General features: G+C 40.1%; 1 protein-coding gene across 3 annotated transcripts in view; it reads right to left on the reverse strand.

Annotated features, from left to right (window-relative positions):
* NPNT (nephronectin) overlaps positions 1 to 16,213 on the reverse strand; it is a 51,027-nt gene extending 34,814 nt beyond the window's left edge. Inside the window, exons 1-3 of one of the 3 annotated variants that reach the window (XM_035326353.1) lie at positions 15,962 to 16,213; positions 14,856 to 14,956; positions 6,871 to 6,921 (exon numbers count right to left, since the gene is read on the reverse strand). In XM_035326353.1, coding sequence (XP_035182244.1) covers positions 6,871 to 6,921; positions 14,856 to 14,956; positions 15,962 to 16,032 — 223 coding nt within the window. In that variant the 5' untranslated portion in view covers positions 16,033 to 16,213. The remainder of the gene's footprint in view (positions 1 to 6,870; positions 6,922 to 14,855; positions 14,957 to 15,961) is intronic. The other 2 variants (XM_035326351.1, XM_035326352.1) reach the window with 2 other exon arrangements.
* Positions 16,214 to 18,713: the final 2,500 nt, after the last annotated feature.

Below are 18,713 nucleotides of genomic sequence, written 5' to 3' on the forward strand. Positions count from 1 at the left end.
TGAGACTTCTAAGCAACATCCTTTGTCCACTTATTAATACATGTTTTGCCTCAATCTGTCCCTCTCAGGGATTTGGATTCTGGCATGGGAATTACTTTCATTTTTCTTCTTTTGGAGAAAAAAATGGACTGGGTAAAAGCAAAAGCAACACTATAATGTGCTGCTTTATCACTGCATGCATCCAAGTCACTTCCACTCAGAACATTTCATGCATTTATTACCAATCCTGCCGTACAAATACACTCACAGAATGTGAATTTATGTTCTATTTGCTTCCAAAGTCAAGTTTGCCAGGTAATTTCTAATTCCCCAGATGGAGCACAAATACAGAATTCCATGAAGCAATAGTTAGGAAAGCATCTTTGGTACCTCCCTCAACATAACACAAATAAAGTGCTTAAACTTGTAAAATAACATAAGCACTGCTTTTGAAGAAACATAAGAATTCATCCACAAATTTATTTCTACTGAGCTAGGATTATTTCTTAGATGCTAACAAGAATATTTACAGAGTGCTAGGAATCTTGCATAACTCTGGAAACCATTTCATAGCTGAAAATTTTAGACAACATTTCCAAGTCTTTTTTACTAAACTTATTGTTTCAACCTAGTGGAAAACTGAAATATTTAATAAGCTCTAAAATTCTGTTTATCATTCTATGACAGAATGCAGATGTACAATCCTAGTGAGCTTACTGCTTAAGCAAGACAGACACAAATTAGAAAGAAATCAGAGGGTAGCATAACTCAAGTACTCTGTAATTAGGAGTTATTATTTACCCTGGCTTTACATTCATTTTCTAAGCTAACAGTATAATTTGGAATTTGCAAAGTAACTAACTAAACCCAGCTGTAATATTCATTAATCTGACAACAGCCTATATCATAAAATTGAATGTATTAAGGATCTAATTTAATAGAAATCTGTCAGAATGCACTCACAAATGCAGCTTGCATTATAGCCAGGCTGTTCAACAGGGTTGAATTAAACAAAATTAAAACAGAACCAAGAGATTAGTTATGGTTATGAAAGAACTATGCAAATACATCTCTGATGTTCTAAAACCTTTTCCATAAGATGCAAAGCATCCAGAATCAGCAGTTCCCACAACTGAATCCATAGAAGCAACTGTTAGCACAGAACGAGCTTGCTCCAGTTTCAGGACTGCATTTGCCCTCTACTATTATCAGGGCTTTTTGTTGTTGTTGTTGAAATATTAGACATATATGAACAGTCATATCCCCAAGAACACAAGGCTTTGTCTTCAATCTTTAGCACTGCTCTTTGTGGATCTTCCTAACATTGCTGCAGCTTCTTCTGTAAATCTGTCTTTAGGAACATCTTAAAAGACAACAGAGCGGGATGTTTTTAGTGAATGCAAAAACTTTTTTCCTATAAACACTGGTCAGAAACAAAGAAACAGAAACATCACCCAATTAGAGAAAGTGGCTATAGCAGTTTAGTAGACTGCTAAACGTTCTGTTTCAAAAAGCGTGCCCTCGGGTAATGGGCAGACAACTGAAGAACAACTGATATATCATGAAAAACTTCTAGAGCATTGTAGTTGGAAACAATCACTGCTTTTTTTAATCATTAGTCACAAACAGGAAAAAAATATATATATATGTGCACTGCATTAAGAACTCATTTAGACCCAGTGACTCTCATTTCCTGACATCATCGGCCCTGGTCTAACTAGATCTAACTAGAGGTAATGATGGCAAAATGAAGACTATGAAGACCAAGTCCATTACTTTGAAGTCACCAGGGAAAAAAACAAAAAGATGTGATTAAACAAGTGTAAAAACAAAAATGACTACCAATATGTTTTCCATGAAATTTCCACCATCATTTAGAAATAATATTTTGAAGTGGACACAGTTAGGTGGTAATTACCCTTTTAAAAACTCAGAGCACCATGAGGTCAGTTTGGTATGAAGTGTTCCAGTTCCCTAAATGAACCTGTGGCAACTTTAGTTTAGCTGACGTTAAAAAGTCTTAGTCCCCCCTTAAATGTATAAAGCATACATTAGCAGCAGCTCAGATTGAGAAAAAAGATCTTACACTTAGAGACAAAAAGCCTTATACAATTTAGAAATGGAAATCTTTCATCTAACTCAGGTCTGCTATCCTTGTACTAGACCAAAAATTACGTAGCAGCATCAATAAATAATTATAATTATGAATAATTAACTATTAGCATTAATTAAATGTCTAAAGCAAATGATATAGAACAACTATGTACAGCTAGAAGACACAGGTTATGTTACTAAATCAAAAAATGGGATCTGTGGCATCCTCAAGAAATCATTAGTTTGATATACCTCAACCAACTTAGCCCCATAGTAGGGTTCTGCTTGCACACAGTCAATAACGAAATCCAGGTATAAAAATAGACCTGAGCCTGACTTTCAGCATTTCATTTAATAGCAGGCAATGATTTCAGTTCTCAGGTAATCTCTAGACATACATGACATATGTTGATGTACCTTGTTTTTTGTTTGTTTTTAATTTTCCAATCTATTTATTTTCTTGCATAATTCCAGGTGCTCTGCTCACACATGAATAGACCGAGCGCATCAATTTTTTAATACAATTAGACTCATAAAGAGTGAAAGCTAGCATCTCCCAAACTAATATTCTCTGCATCTTGACATGTAAAAGATGCAGAGACCCCCCCAATCAACCAAAGTAAAACAAACGGAACATTATTTCCCTCAGATCAACTCAAACTTATAATGACTGTTTTAAAAAGACTGAAATAAGCCATGTCCATGGACTTCAGACTGCTACTTGGCCTCATTTCCTTACTGGCCAAGGAGGAAATGTAACATTGAAGAGCTACACCAGGCTGACAAAGTTACACTCTTACAGGCTTACAACAATAATGTCCAGAAGACAAGGGTCTGGAGAGGTTACCAAAGAGAAGCAAGCTGGTCTTTACAATAGCAAATGTTTTAAACAAAAGCTAAGAGGACATAGGTATGCTTGTTGTATAGACAAGCCTGCCACTGAAAACAAGATTGCTAATTTATTGTTGAATCAGCATCAAGAAAGTTGGAACATTTCTCCAAGAAATCCTCTCTGAAAGCATTTAAATGGGCACTCCTATAGGACAGTAACGTGGATTGAGATGGAAAGAAATCCTAAGCACAGCTATCTTCATAATTAGTCAACTGTTGTTTATTTATCTGGGCCAGAAAATAAACTACAACTAAACTTTGCATTTCACCTTGTTGCCTGGTTCATTCAGGAGATATCAAAAAATAAACACTTCTCTCATGACCGTTCATTTCAGTCTGAACACTTTAAATCATTTTTTGAGCCAGATATGAAGATTTGCTCTGCCTCAGTTCCCACTGACTTCAATGGAAGCCAAGGATGAACGTATCCTAAAGACTTTTATTTGGCCATAAATCTAACCAAGTACCTATTTTGAAGGTTGGCAAGAACTATTTTTTCCTCCAAAATAAGATAAATACTGTGCATTTTAAGTTTCACATAAACTTCAGGACAAATTAAACTTCCTGTAAAAATAACGGAGAGAGCTGAAACATGAGTGAATGGTTTGGGTGTAGGGTCAGAGTTTTTTTTCAAGTGTGGGAGAAAAAGAATTCCTGGTGAAGTGCACATGCTGTCACAGCATGTGTTACGCTTGTGTAAAAGCTAGAAGCCACCCATCTCCCCAGCCACTACTAACAGCTGGTGGTGTCTAAGCATGACTACACCACTCTGAATTATTATTTTTTAATTGCTGTGCAAGTACACTGAGTGAAAAATACTTTCAATTAATTCGCTATGGAACAGCAAGGTTCAGGGTTTCTTTGTTGTTGTTGTTGTGTGCTTGTTGGGTGGTTTTTGTTTGTTAGTTAGTTTGTTCCATCTGTATATTCTCCCTGCAGACAGTTCCCTCAGACACTCTCTGGAAGTTCCCCTCGGGTTTTGTCAGCTTTGCACTAAACCAGCCACCTTTTGAGGGCAGTGGTGTCTCCTGTCACCTCTATTCCCTCCCATCTACAACTGTGATGTTAACGATTTACTACTCCGTTACCAAGCACTGCTTGGTGGAGTCCTAACCAGACAGTTGTACTGCCTGGTTCCTACCAAACTCCTATTCATTTGTGGTCAACAGTGAAAATTCCTGAGCTTCCTTAGTGGAGTTATCTTTACTCATATAACTCCATCTGGTTTTCCAACACTTCCAGCTATGTCTTCCATCAAAACAGCATTAAGTATAATTCTCTGAGACATTCCCAAATACTAGTTTTTTTCTCTGCTTTGCCTCTAAATTTGTTCCATAATAGTTATGTCTGATTTCACATACCTTGTTTCTTGAGTGATGCCCACAAGAGGGTTTCATTGACAGAGTCTTTAGTTGCTTTCTGCATCCCTCCACTCAAATCTGCCTCAAAATGCCAGATGTTCAATCTGTCCTTGAAGCTATTTTCAGCTCTGAAGTCTAAGACTGCTTAAGAATACCTACATCTGAAACTGTATTGATCATCTGTCTTGCTTCTGTCCTCTCTTCCCAAGTAACATATAGACCCTAATTTATTCTGACCCTAAATCCCAGTTCCTTAAATTCAGTTTGCCCAAACACAGAAAGTAATTAATGTATCAGCCCAGAGATTATTACACACTATTGACCTTCACAAAACTCTACTGGATTCTCTTATGCTGACGAACGTAGAACAGGCTTCCAGTCTTAAGATCATAGTGCCAACTTAAAAACTAGACTTGCATGCTGGTGAAACGAGCTTTCTTCTGTGCTTCCTCCTTCATGTGAAACTGTCTCCCTTTTTCCTGTGCCGTTAGCAGACCTGAAGTTCTCTACTTATCTGCCTCAAAGCCAATTTCAGCTTGTGTCTGCCTACTTCTATTTAGCCTTTGTATCTCCACCTGCTTCTCCCACAGGTATAGGTAGCAATGTCATAAACACTCAGTAAAATAAACCTACCTCATTCACAGTTGTTTTGATCTAGAGATTCCTCCAAGGTATGAGCTAACTCGCACAATAAATCACTGGAGCTCTTTCAAAGTTACACATTTCTTTTTTGCTCTACCACACGCAAATGCAGAAGAATGCATAAAGCTTAACGTACCACACAGCTATCAGTAGAGGCTACAGACGTCTGATTACGATAACTCATGTTACAGAATTACTTCTGAAAAAAACTTTGCTTCCCAGATAAGTGTGCTAGCAGTCACAACATGCATCTCTGTAGAGTTTTGTAAGCTTGATTAGGGTAACTGGGGTTTAACTTTCAGATAATTTCATATGCAAAACATTCCTTAATCTAGTTTTTGAAAGACAAAAAATGTCCTTGACCAACTTCAGTAACTAGAGACTGACAATATTGTCAGATAAAATGGCAGTAAATAACGCCTGAGTACTTTTCAAAAAGTGATTTGCATTTATTTGTAGCATTCATGATAACACGTTAAATAGCACGCAGGAGCTTCTACCTGAAACATATAGTGCTATTAAGTAAGCGGCTCCTAATTTTACATGCAGAACTACTACCTTTGCCTGCATAAATCAGTTATTCAATTTGCACATATGATTGTGGTAATGGCACATTAACATGACAAACTGCAACCAGAGGGGTCTGGCTATTCACGCAGTGAATTCTTTGCTTGCTGCCAAATGTGTTTCTCAACTGCATATGCAAATCCAGACCTTACTTCACAAGTGCCTTGCTATTAACAGCGCTTAAAAGTACACTCAATTTAAGTTTGGGTAACACTGAAATCAAGGGGATTTAATGAAATCAGTGAAAGTTAATCTAATGCTTATGCACTTAAACACTTTTTAAACATCAGTGAAAATCTATCTAACACAATGCAAGTTAGAAAAGCAAAAAATATTTCATGTTTTGTCATGCTTTTCATGTTTGCGTTTCCACTGGCTCATGACACCTCTTTAAAGAACTGCACTTTATCACCTAAACGCATGTTTGTTACCTGAATCTTTCTCTGTGTGTACTGAACTCTAGCTGGTAGAAGCAGGCTACCACGGGTGTCACTATGTGCAGTGGCAGAATAGAAATGGTGCCCTAGTGCTATTTTGGTTATAGCAATATAACGCCCAGTGGCTTCAGTGGAGTAACCTCTGTATCACGGTAACACAGGTGACTTTTATGCCCAGATGAACAGCCGATTGCTTTGCTCCCCTTCTAAAGACCAGTGCTCCCACCACAGGGATAAGTAAACAAGACATATCAATTCTTAAGCAGCAAAAGCTACAGCCCTGAGGATTAATCTAAACTGATTTCATTTTGCTCTAATATGCCAGGCTGTACACTGCTGTAGACCAGAGGCCGTGACATTTCCCTGTTGTGGGACTGCCAGCCTGTAGCGGAGGTGCAAAGCAGACAACAGGGGGCAGTAAGTGGCAGTAAGCCATCCCAAACTAACCTCCCACTGCACAATTCAATGCTGGGAAAGCAGAATCAGGCCTCGGAAATCTGGCAGCTTGTAAAGGTGATGCTGGGAGTATAAACAACTTTCAGGAGAGAAAAAACACTGCTTGGAGTTTGAGAATAAAATAAAGAAAAAAAGAGAAAGAGAAAAAGGGAAGCGTGCAATAGGTTAGAAAATAAGATTCTCATTAGATAGGTGACTGGGATAAATAAAAACAACAACAAAAAAACACCTTTCCATTTCCTTCCACCCTCATCTTCCCCAAATCCATGCTTTAAAAGAGAGAGAGAGAGAGAGAGAGAGAGAGAGAGAGAGAGAGAGGGAAAAAAAAAGAAAATCTACATCTTCTTGTCATGTATTATAATTTTCATAAACTTATGACTTAGAGACCATAACTCCAAGTCATAACCTTGCCAAAATTATTTCAAGAAATATGTTCAGCTAACCTTTGGGCTGGCACCTTAGGCTGGCTATTCTCTGCCTTAAGACGTAGAAAGCTGCAAAACAAATATCCAAAAAAAAAGAAATTCCATCTTTTTATTTTTATTTTTTTTCCTGTAAGGAGGATGGACTTGGCTGGGGCTTTTATCAACTTGTTACATTCCTGTAGACTTACACACATTCAATATTCAGAGCTTTTCTGAAATAAAAAAAAAAAATTCTGGTACACATTTAAAAATGGAAATACCTTACATCAGTCTTTCATTATGAGATTGAGCAAACACATTCTGATATATGAGAGTGATTCAATATAATGACGTGATGCTATTCTTATTCAGTCAACTTAGGAGCTACATTTTGTCATGTTTCATAGGGTACATAGTTGTAAAATTTATCATGTTTCACAATTTATATTCCATGTTTCCATCCACAGAGCATAAATGTTTTTCTTAAAGAGACAGTATCCTTTCATTTAAATACATGTGTACATTTTCAATGCTGCATCTCCACAAAACAAACGTAAAGGGTTGCATCTGGACACTAATTTGAGAGTAATTAAAACTACACCCATTTTAAAATATCTGAGCATCTGCAACCAATAAATACGCTGTCGTATAAATTTACTGGTCATTTTTATAATGTTTAAATTTTCAATGTCAGCTAAATTAAAACTAATGCTTGGAGACTTTTCCAGCTCTTACTACCATATGAAACTAAATACACTACAAAAGTTAAATAAGATGGAAACAGAGATCTATGTTTCGGGTTCATATTCAATCAATTTACTTGCCAATAAAATGAAAGGTAGCAGCACAGCTTGTTAGGCTACATAACCTTATTATAAAAGACGGGGACTTAAGCAACAGTAGCTCTTTGTATTTTATGTAATGTGTGTCCAGCACTTAAAGGTTTGCTGTGACTGCAACTTTTATCAATTTAAAACAGTTTTCAACAGAAAGTCCCTTAGTGTTTATTATACTGGAGGGAGGTTCCCCAGGTTGCTGACAGGCTTTGAGAGAAGCTCCACATACAAATACGATCAAATCATATTACTGGTGATACTTCCTTGGGACGAACTGGACTGTAAAACCACAATTCTATGCAGGAGGGATGCAATGGGGGAGTGGAAAAGGATACTGTATCTTTAACATCGCAAAGTCATAACTGTTTAAGACCATAAGGCTTCTAAAATGAACACAAAAACTGAATAAAAATAGCAAAACCTCATTTTATTTTCTTGCATGACAGTATTAAAGTGGTAGTGCAATTCTGTATAAATATATTTTCTTTGAAAAATACCTAAAGATGCACAAAGTTACTGGTCATACTGTAAGATCTGTGCATAGCAACATTCATTAAACATTACCAACACGATGTGATAATATAGACTATGTTCTCACAACTACAAATTTAGTAAGAAAACTCTTGCTGGATTTAAGGAGGCTTAAGCCATTGGGCCAAACCCCTGGAAGCCATTATTGTCAAGGTTCATTATTGACAAAATCATGGTTTTATTTTGCTAAAGATTTGTGCAGCTTGGACCATACAGAATTGCCATTTCCACTTAAAGCATCATTACGTACAAAAAACACAAGTCCTAAGCAACTCATGGCCTCTCCTCCCATTGATGTATGAGATGATTTATATGAGTAAACTCCCACCAACACTACTGTTGGTTATACAAAATCTCCTTCTAGGCATCAATGAGAGCACAACCACTTCTTCCCCCTGCCCCTCCCCACCACCTTGCACCTCTGTAAATAGATGGCACAGCACGGATAGACAGTCTTTAAGCTCGTTAAGACAGAAGCAGAAGCAAATACAGTACAGATTTCTCCACAACAGTTGCAAGAAGGCAGCAGCATGCACAATTTCTAGCAAAGCATCTGGTTATGCCTGCATCTGCTATTTCAGCTTGTAGAAGCTCCCCCCTCTTTCTCGCAGGTCACCCAAGAACTTCCTGCAGCAACATGCATTTCACTAGGCTGGACTAAATCTAAATGCTAATCTGACATCTTCCAATCGACACTTCTTAATGGCACAACGTTTAGACAAGGTGTAAACTGATGGCTTGACTTCTATTCTTACTAATGGGCTATTGGATTGTATAGCTTCTTGACTGCTCTGTCCCTGGGCCTTTAAAATTCATTCTGGTTTTATTGTAAGGTGGTGGGAAACTGCTTTGCTGACCTATTCTGGCTCTGTTCTAGGGGGAGAAGACTCAAACCTCAGCATAAGCAGATAACCAGACTGAGTTACAACAGATGGACTCTCTAAAAGAGCACACTCATCTTCTTGATCCCTTTTCAGGACAAGCTTTGTTGACTTTGTTAATGTTTAAGGAGAATTCAACAATGAAATGTAATCAAATAACAGCACTATTTGTTAAATCCATGTTCAATGGGATTTTATTCCTGTTAAACATCTATTGCTGGTCAAACTTTCTGTCCACTGGACAAACTCTCAGAGTACCCCTGTTGACCTCAACAGTCATGCAGACTCATGCCAACAGAGGATCTGACAGTAAGTCAGCATCAGTTTATAGAAGCTGTAGATCCAAGCTTCTATTCTGTACACGTGTAAATGCAGGTAAAGAAACCACATTCGCCATTGCCTCCAGCAAAGGACTTGTCCAAACTGTAACCTAGAACAAGAATTCAAGTAGTTTTCCATTGTTTTTCTTAAAAATCTTTCTCAGCTTTTAAAAGCTATGTTAAAGAAGTAGTATCTCTTTCTGCCAGGTCTTATTTAATAAAATGAGTTTAGTTCTTGGCTGTTAAACTGCAGGTGAAATTGTGAAGCAAAAGGCAGCTTACAACTTTAATTCAACTTGACTACATATAACTAGCACACAAATGACTTACAAACAGACATGCAGCCAAGTACAAAGCAGGTGTATTTTGTCCATGAAAGGCACACACACGTGGAAACCATTTGTATAGCTTCTGAAAGAGCTACAGCACTTCTTGTAAGCCAGCTAAAAGCAAGGCAGGTTGGCCACAAGTTCTAGGAATGACTTTCAAAGAGCCCAGATAGGTCAGTGGCAAAAACATCCACAAAGAACTAATATGTTTCCAATAGCCCCTAGCACAGCTTCTTGGAAACTAAAGGGAAGAACTTACACTGAAGAACAAAAAGTATCACACTCCTTCTCACATACACCTCTGCATGAAATCAGTGTCCCTATTATCCTGTATTTTAGTTTCCTGATATGCTAACCAGGTTCCAGAGTCCAGTACATGTGTGCATGTGTGGTGTGTGTGTGCATTCACAGCTCATTTCTCTACAGTGGCCTGGCAGCCAGGGTCAGTCGAGCAGTAGTCCAAGGATTTTCCTGCTGTTTGGCCCACCTCTGACCTGGGAGACGCTTGGACAACAAAGGCCCGGATTATCCTGCCCTTAAGAAACACTCAGGGAGAGAACTATCCTTACAGAAAACTGTCATAGACGTTGGTTAGGGGGACAAGATGATGGGCTTCAGCAGACCTCCTAGACTACAGCGGCTAGAATACTGAAATTACCAAGGACTGGTTTTTATTCTAAAGTTGACATTTCTCATCTGTCTCAAAGAACTTGAGCTTCAGCCCTACCACTGCTGGAAATCCTCTTCACCCAGGTGTTTCAAACCATGAAAATGACTGCTGACTAACACGTTAAGAAAAAAAAAAAAAAAAAAAAAAAAAGTTGAATTAACTTCCCAAGGCATTTTTTTTTCTGCTGCTGTGGGGGAAAAGTACATTTTTGCAAGATACATACAACAATACATGCCCCAGTTTGGTTTTCCCTTACCCATCTCTATACTTTATAATGGGGTCTGGGTTATTTTATATCAGGCATTTTATTGACATATTATTTTTCATCCAAGTAGGCTTTTGTGTGATTAGTCCCACTTACTGCTATTACCTCCACTACTATTTATGAAGGTACAAATAAATCCCACCAGCTGGGCAACAATATGAGATTTTTGGACTAATTTCAATGGGGAAATTTAACACCTGACTATAAAGCACTGATGATGGAAGTCCGATGGTATACAGAATCAGCTCTCCCAATGATGATGTTTCTTCACATGAACTAAGAGCTGTTGCTCAAACAAACTGTTGCTGCTTCCAAATCAGCCTTTTTACACACCAGGTTTAATCAATAAACCCGATCAAAATCAGAAAGGCTACTCAATTATGTCGTAGAATATATCCACGGTTCTAATTCTAGTTTAGGCCACTAAATAAGTGTAGATGGTTTTTCAATTTACAAGGACTTAGAAAACCCAGTGAATTTATTTGAGATATGTTTGTTCAGCACCTTTGAAAATATGCCTATATTTATATCAATCTAAAAATGGATCTAGCTGCCTAAACATGGATCTCACGTGGTGTTCATAACCCACAAGGAAGAAAAAATCCAACATGTTTCAAAATTTTTGATTATTTCAGTTGGAGGGACACCTTCTAAGTGCATTTGCTGAAGCTGCAAAGAGCATTTGGGAAGGCAATTTTATGAGAGACAGTATTTCTATGAGCTGTTACAGCTGATACTGACAGGCTTTGGTAGTAAGTTAGAGAGATCAGATCTACATGCACTTCCTTACACGTACAAGTCTTGACTGGTATAATTTATTAACACAAGAGAGGAAGTTTTAAAGTTAGAGTATAAATTGAAGGAGGGGCCTGATTTTGACTTCTTCCTGCATGTTCATAAGAGTGAAAAAGACAGCTGAGTTATGCTGACTTATGTTACTAAGCAGCACTCAGCACAGTTACGCTGTATGTACACCCATATGTCAAAGGGACATAAAAGGAATTACTCCAGGCTTCACCAAAGCAGGTTCAGCTAGCACGATTCAGTTTCCATTTGCAACTTTACAGATGGGTTACAGATCATGAGCGTGGCATTACCATGGCTTAATTAATGAGTTACCACTTGTCAGCTGAGCCATACTCCTATCCTGTTCGAGTTGATGTACACTGATTTAATCCTCCTTCACAGTTAAGCCATCACCTTAAACCATGCAGCTGCTCTAAGCTAAAAATTTTCTCCTCAATAGCCGTGGGCATGAGGCAGGCCCACGCGTGTCTGGTGGAGCAGCTAGCACGGCTCAGCTGGGCAGCATGAAGTGTGTCCAAGTGTGTTTGCAACTGCTCGCCTGTGGCTCATCGTGGCTCAGAGGCCGTGTGGTAACTCTGTAATCTGGGACAACTCCACCACGTATCAGGCCTCTAATCTTGCTACTCACTGTCTTCAACACAGCTTTCACCTTACATTTGCTCTTGGTAGGATAAACTCAAAACTGATTGGGGCATACGCAGCAGATCATGAATGGCTTAACAGGTGAGAGTGCAAATGTGGTGCAACACTTGCAGGTATAACAAGGATGATTCAAACCACTTAGTTTGATTGTAACAGTTCAATCCCACTAATAAAAAGCTCAGCATTGTTGCCTAAATATTTACCGCTTCATTTTTGGACTCATTTTTAAACTGGGTCTCACTAATCATTTTAAAGTCTGACTCTATGCTTATTTTAATTGCATAAATACGATTTATTCTAGAAATGGCAAAGCAAACACATACCTAGTAAAGAAAGTCTAAAATTTATGCCATTCATCTCTGGGACAGGACTAAGAGGCTTGCCTTTCCCCATAGAGCAGGAGAAATAACTGTTTACTTGGATTTCTGGAAAATTTTCAGTGATATCCCTTTGTACAGTAAAACACTCAAGGCTGCCTTTGAGGCCAGGAATGCCTCCTTGCGTGTGAGGTTAATCCTTCACACTGAATGCCACATTCCCAAGGTGGAGAGCTGACTACAGATTTTCTATTTGGCTGCCAGCACTAGGAAGATTCACTTTCATTTAGTGTAATCTCCCACTCTGTGATATGACTGGAATTTTCACCACCCACAGCTGGGGCAGACTTCCTTGCTTAATTTTTCTAAGAGCTTGGCTCCCATTTCAGAAATAGAATGAGCAGCTAAGTTTTGAGTAAGGTCTTCTCCCAGATGTCTAGGTCTCCTCTAAAATAGCAAGTTTGGATTAAAAAAAAAAAAAAAGTCTCAGCACCCGGGTAAAAAAAAAAAAAAAAATGAAAAAAAAAGATATTTATACACTTAAATGACAACTGTATTCCTGTCAAAGTCTGGTCCCAGCTACTGGAGACGACCACATAAAATCCATCTCTGCACTCATTGGAAAAGTACATGGAGGACAAATCTGTAAATAATGAACTTAAGCACCGCAGAGGGAGATGAGAATTCACTTAGCTTTAGCCTTAAAAAAGGAACATTTATGGTACCTGAAAAAGTTGGAAATCACTACAAGTGACCCCACTGAGAAAATTCAAAGACTGAAAAATAATAAATAATTTTTTAAAAAAAAAGACTCTCTGGATGTTATGTCTCAGTTTTGATTTTTAGTTATGATTTTTTTGCTAGTATCAATTTATGCTATTCCCATCTCCCAGGACTACAAAAACTGCAACTCCAAATCAGACCTTGTAACAGCGAGAATTTAAAGGGGAAGTACAACTGCAGTTGACTTCCAGCTAAATGTGAGTTGAAAATTATGGTCATAACACAGGAGATGACTTGTCTAAGTAAGAGGCCACAACCAAACCTTTTCTTTTTTTTTTTTTTTCAGTGCAAATTATTGATACTTCTCAGATAAGTCTTCATAGCCTCAAACATTTAAATACTCAACAATTTTCAAATATGTGTTATAATAGATATAAATTCTATTATCTCTGGACCAGCTTCAATCAACCTACTTCATAGTCTCCTTCCTTCTCTATAAACATTCATCCCAGTGAAAGGACTATTTCTGTTACCAAGCCCAGCTCTAAAAATCAAAATGACTCATGAGACAGGCTAAGAGATACTGATCTGAGAACTTCACATCGGAAAACAGTAGAAGGTATGTTATATTCCAAAAGTACTTTGCCTAGCTTTTTAATTTTTTTTTAGCAGTCATCTTATATACATATTAAACACTGGGCTTCTAACACACTTGGGAAGGAAGGAGGTGGTCTTGCTATTTACAGATTTGAACAAAACCTTTGCTGAAAGTCTACATTTGCATTGCCAATGCTACTTCTGTCTTTTGTCTTTCTATCTGCTGCCTGCCCATAACTGTCCTGCAGACTATGCAGCTAATAGTTCAATACCTGTTTTACTTTAAAAATGGCTTGGCAGAAAATCATCTAGTTAGCAGACCGTTGCATCTTAATCAAAAAAGCAAGAACCAGTATTTATAGGTTCACTCCTGCAAAAGCTTGGGGGAAATCACTCATGTATGTACTGTTAGACACAAGCCAGTGTTCCCAGAATCAAAGCCTATAATTTTAACAAGCTGAGGTCTCTGTGACAGTCCTAACACTTTTAACTTCTACACAGTGCTAGCTGCCACCATAGAATACTTTTTGAAGATGCTGTTAATGATGAAGGCTTATCTATTTCACTATCCTGCAATTATATTGAGGATTCTAAATAGATGTGAAAATCTCAGAGATGTTCTCTTCACATGTGACCCACTAAAAGGATGCTGTCAGGCTGATTTATATAGCCATAGCTGGGGGATACCGAAAGAACATTTGAACTTAGCATCAATTTGAACATTTCCATTGACTTTTTAAATGCCAATTATTCAGATTTCTTTCTCAGATATAAATAGTCCTGCCTATGTTGCTTGTAACTTGACCCTATGGTGTTACATCATGCTACCAGGCCAGAGGACAAAACGAAACAGAAACAAAATAAAAATTCATAAATTCTCATTGCCTTAAGCAAAGTTTACCTTCCTTGATTGGAATCATTTTTAGAACTGTTAATAATAGACTAAATTTTAGCCTGACAACATCCTTTTAAGTAGATCAGACTCACACATGCAAAAGCCTATGCCCTGCAGTATAAAACTGTGTATGAACACGTGAAATATAGGACTAGGTGTGTACAAGCACTTCCTACGAGTGACTAGAAGCCCCAGCAGCAATGATACTCACGTTGGCAATGTCCCCAAGCCAAACGGGCCCAGCCCCAGCAGCAGTCAATTCTACTTCCAAACCGGCACAGTCCTGTGGAAGAGACTATTTGTCTGGACCACCTGAGCAAGACATTTTAAAAAAAGTCTGGTGAAATGCTTTGAAACCTTTCCATATTAAGAAAAACAAATGAGGAAAAAAAAAATCTTTCCTGCACAGAGGTTTTTGTGGTAAACAAGAACTGCTCTAAGCTGAGTCTATGATATTCATGTCATTAGAACAGCGTGTAGGTCGGAAATTGTAAATAGCTATAGGCAAAAAGGGGAAGAGATAATTAGAGTAACTTTGTAAAGCCTGAAACAATTGACGTGCTTTGCAATGCGCTCACTGCTGCCGCTCACAGGTCGGCATTAAACAATTCCAGAAGTTTGGAACAGAGGATCTATGATGGGAAATAAAACACCATCACAGAGTTTCAGCGTTGCTTTTTTTCACGGCATATCGTCACATTTTGTCACTGAAGGAAAAAAAAAAAAAATCAAAACTAAAGCTTCTTGTACTGCTAAAGTGTCTGAATACAAAAGGAGAGCTAGTGCAAGAGTGAATAAACGCAAAAGGAAAAGAGAGAGTGTGGCCTTAGGCAGTTCCAAAGTATTGTCGGGATTTGTTAATGCTTCTTAAGGACAAACCAGAGTAAAGCGAGCAGTGCAGTGGAGCAGACCCGAGGGAGCAATGTTGGCAGAGGGGCCCCGGAGCCCCCAGCACTGCTCGGTGGCCACCCCGGAGCATCCCGAGTGGCACCACCGCTACACCTGACGCGGCTCAGCACCGGGCGCAGCCTCTCCAAGCGTTCCCTTTCACCTCGCTTCACGTTAAAACTTGAGCTGCGAGCCTCCTCCGCCTCTTGTTTCAAGTGCCTCGAGGCGTCAATAAACCCATTTTATTTCCCCAGCACGCCAGGCGCTTCGGTTTTAATCCCGACTACGGGACTCGGGACGGGGAGCACGGAGGGAGCCCCCCGCCGCCATTTCACACCCCGCGGTCCGGCTCCCCTCAGGGGTCCGGCTCCGGCTCGGCCGTGCCCGAGGCGACCCCCGCTCGCCGCCCCCTGCCCTTCGGGCTCCTACCTTCTGTCAAACTCCCCGGCAGCCCCCACGGAGAGGCAGGAGGCCAGCAGCAGCCGCAGGGAGAGCTCCATGGCCGGCGGGGCTCCCCGCCGCGCTGCCGAAGGGCGGGAGCGAGAGCAGGACCGTGAGGGGGCTCCGGCTGCCGCCGACCCCGGCCGGGCTGCGGAAAGCTGAGGAGAGGCGGCGGCGAGCCCCTGGGTGCGGAGGAGGCGCTGCTGAGGGACGGCGGCGCCGCCCGCAGCCGGTAGGGGCGCCCGGTCTCGGGCCGCCCGCCTCCAGGCCGCCCGCCTCCACGGCCCGGCCCCGGGGTCTGCTGCCCCTGGGGGACCCGCACCTCCGGGGGCGAGGGAGGACGGGGAGAAGGGGGGGTTGGTTGGGGAGCGGCTCGTGCTTTTGGGTCCGGAGGTGAGGCAGCCAGCCCTCCCGGGGAGCAGAGTCCTTGTGGGAAGGTAAAAGGGTTACGATGTGGCTTTCTTTTGCCCACCGAAGTTCTCCCAGCATGATGCTTTCAAAAAGAATTACAAGGTTTTCGTTGTTTTGTTCGGGCTGACTTTTTGTAGCTTGCCGATGTTGGCATGTGACAGTGTCCCAGCCCCTGGCCTGACAAAAAAGCAACAAGTTTCCACATGACCCACACACCGCCACCACCAGCCATGACTCCAGCTGTGTGTTACTCTAAAACCCTAAAATATGGCAGCCAGTTCTATTTTGTTTCTCTGAACTTCTGGGACTTACTGAGGGACACTTTTAAATAACAACTTGTCACCAGTTTAGGGTCAAAGCTGCTCTGAGGTCTCTCTGATTACAGACAGATGGGCCAACAGCTCGGAGCACATTGCAGCATTGGTTTTGATTTGTGCCTGAGTCAGGGCTAAGTCTCATCAGCTGTTCTTACATAGGTCAGGCTACAGCTTAGACCCCCAAAACAAAGATCTTCTGCTTTGCGCTGTAACACAAAGCCAAACCCTTTACAGAGCACTGAGATGCCAGCTTCCTGAAATATGATTTCAGGCTTCAGGGTCAAGCTGGGAGTTCTGCACAGAGCATTTTGCACCTTCGAAACGCTCCACAGATATTCAAGCAACATGGCAAAGGTAAAAAGACCTTTTGCACAAAGTAGAAATTGTGCTGGTAAGCTCTGTAAAATTTCACCTTCTCTCAGAGCAGTTTTACAGCTTATCGCTGAAGTTTGCCGCAGAACGCCCTCTGCTCCTTCACTTAATTGTTGTCATCTTTTCAGGACCATACTTTCCCTGTGCTAAGCTTTCTGTCCAGTCTCAATCCAACACTGTTCAGACAGAGAAAAAAATGTCAAGAGCTTATGATTCTGCAAGATGCTTGTTACCTGTGCTTGGATAGCAAACCCCTGTGGAGGACTTAGCTAGAAACAAAAACTACACCAGAGACCACACCTTGTTCCCTTCATCCACATCAGGAGAAGCTGATAACCAAACAGTGAAGGCAATAACGCAGTAGCATTTGGGAAAGACAGGAGAGCATCTGGCTGAGATTAGATTCTTGCTGAAATATAGAGTTGATTTCCAGCTCTTGACTGATTGATTACATTTTTCCCCCACTCACATACGTGATGTGGGATCATCCCACAGCCCTTGCAGAATAAATTTGTTGTCAAGATGTTATGGGCAAAAGAAATAAATCCTACATGTGATAGCCACAGGGATTTCTCTCTGGTACCAGCATCTGGTTGCACCTCTCCAACACACAGAAGGAAAATGCCCACAAATTACACTGCAGCCAAATTCAGAACAGGTGCCTAAAGCAACATTTCAACTTCATTGTGAATAAAGGTCTAGGGCAACCTGACACTTTCCCTCGAATGTCCAAAAGTACATGTCAAAGTCAAATCCATTCACACTACTCTGCATTTTGTAGTGGTACTTAACTACAGAGCAACCTTTAAGCACATGCTGCTCCTTTAAAGCACATATACTCACAAATGGTAATGAGATTGTTCAATCTCTCCAGCCTGCACTAAGTATTTCAGATTTCTTCTGCAATGTTTGGCACTCTTGTATATTAATACTAGTGTGCTGGTCAGACATGGTGCCTACTTCTATTAGGCATGTTGGTTAACTTCTGCTGTCTTTACAATTTGTTTTGGAATATCAGCCTAAAAAATAAATAAATAAATAAATTACCAGACACTGGAAGACCACATATTGCACTTCCATACCCACCAATAGGACTAATATCCAGCCATTTATGAATTTATTTTGGCAATGCTTTATCAATGTCAGGGGAGTTTTCTTAACAAGGTAAGATACACTATGTTGAGAGCAGAGGAAGAGTCTGATGCACTGGGTGATAAGACAGCAGCAAGTGGAGAAATGCTCTGAAAAGTGGGGCTTGCTAGTCCTGCTGCAGGGAGGGTAAAGGTGGTGGTGACAACCATTGCTTCTGGGATGATGAGCATTACTGTACAGTCATGCAAGGCATGCAGAAATATGTTCAGTATACCACTTAGTAGAGTAGCTGGTATTTCTCCCCCCAAAGTACACCACAGTGTTAAACTTTGTTATTTAAGTTGCTTACAACATTAACTGCTACTATAAGTACCATCAACTAAGAAAGAATGTAAGCAACAGGAAACCCAGTTATACTTAAAGGATGCTCACATCGGTTCATTTCATTATAGAGAACTTCCTTCTATGCCAGGTAATTGTTCCACATGAACACCACTTTCTTTTAATTCAGTTGGAGTAGGACTATGTCCAGGCTGTCTCAGTGTTAA

This window comes from Oxyura jamaicensis, chromosome 4 (assembly GCF_011077185.1).
Source record: "Oxyura jamaicensis isolate SHBP4307 breed ruddy duck chromosome 4, BPBGC_Ojam_1.0, whole genome shotgun sequence".
NCBI lineage: Eukaryota > Metazoa > Chordata > Aves > Anseriformes > Anatidae > Oxyura > Oxyura jamaicensis.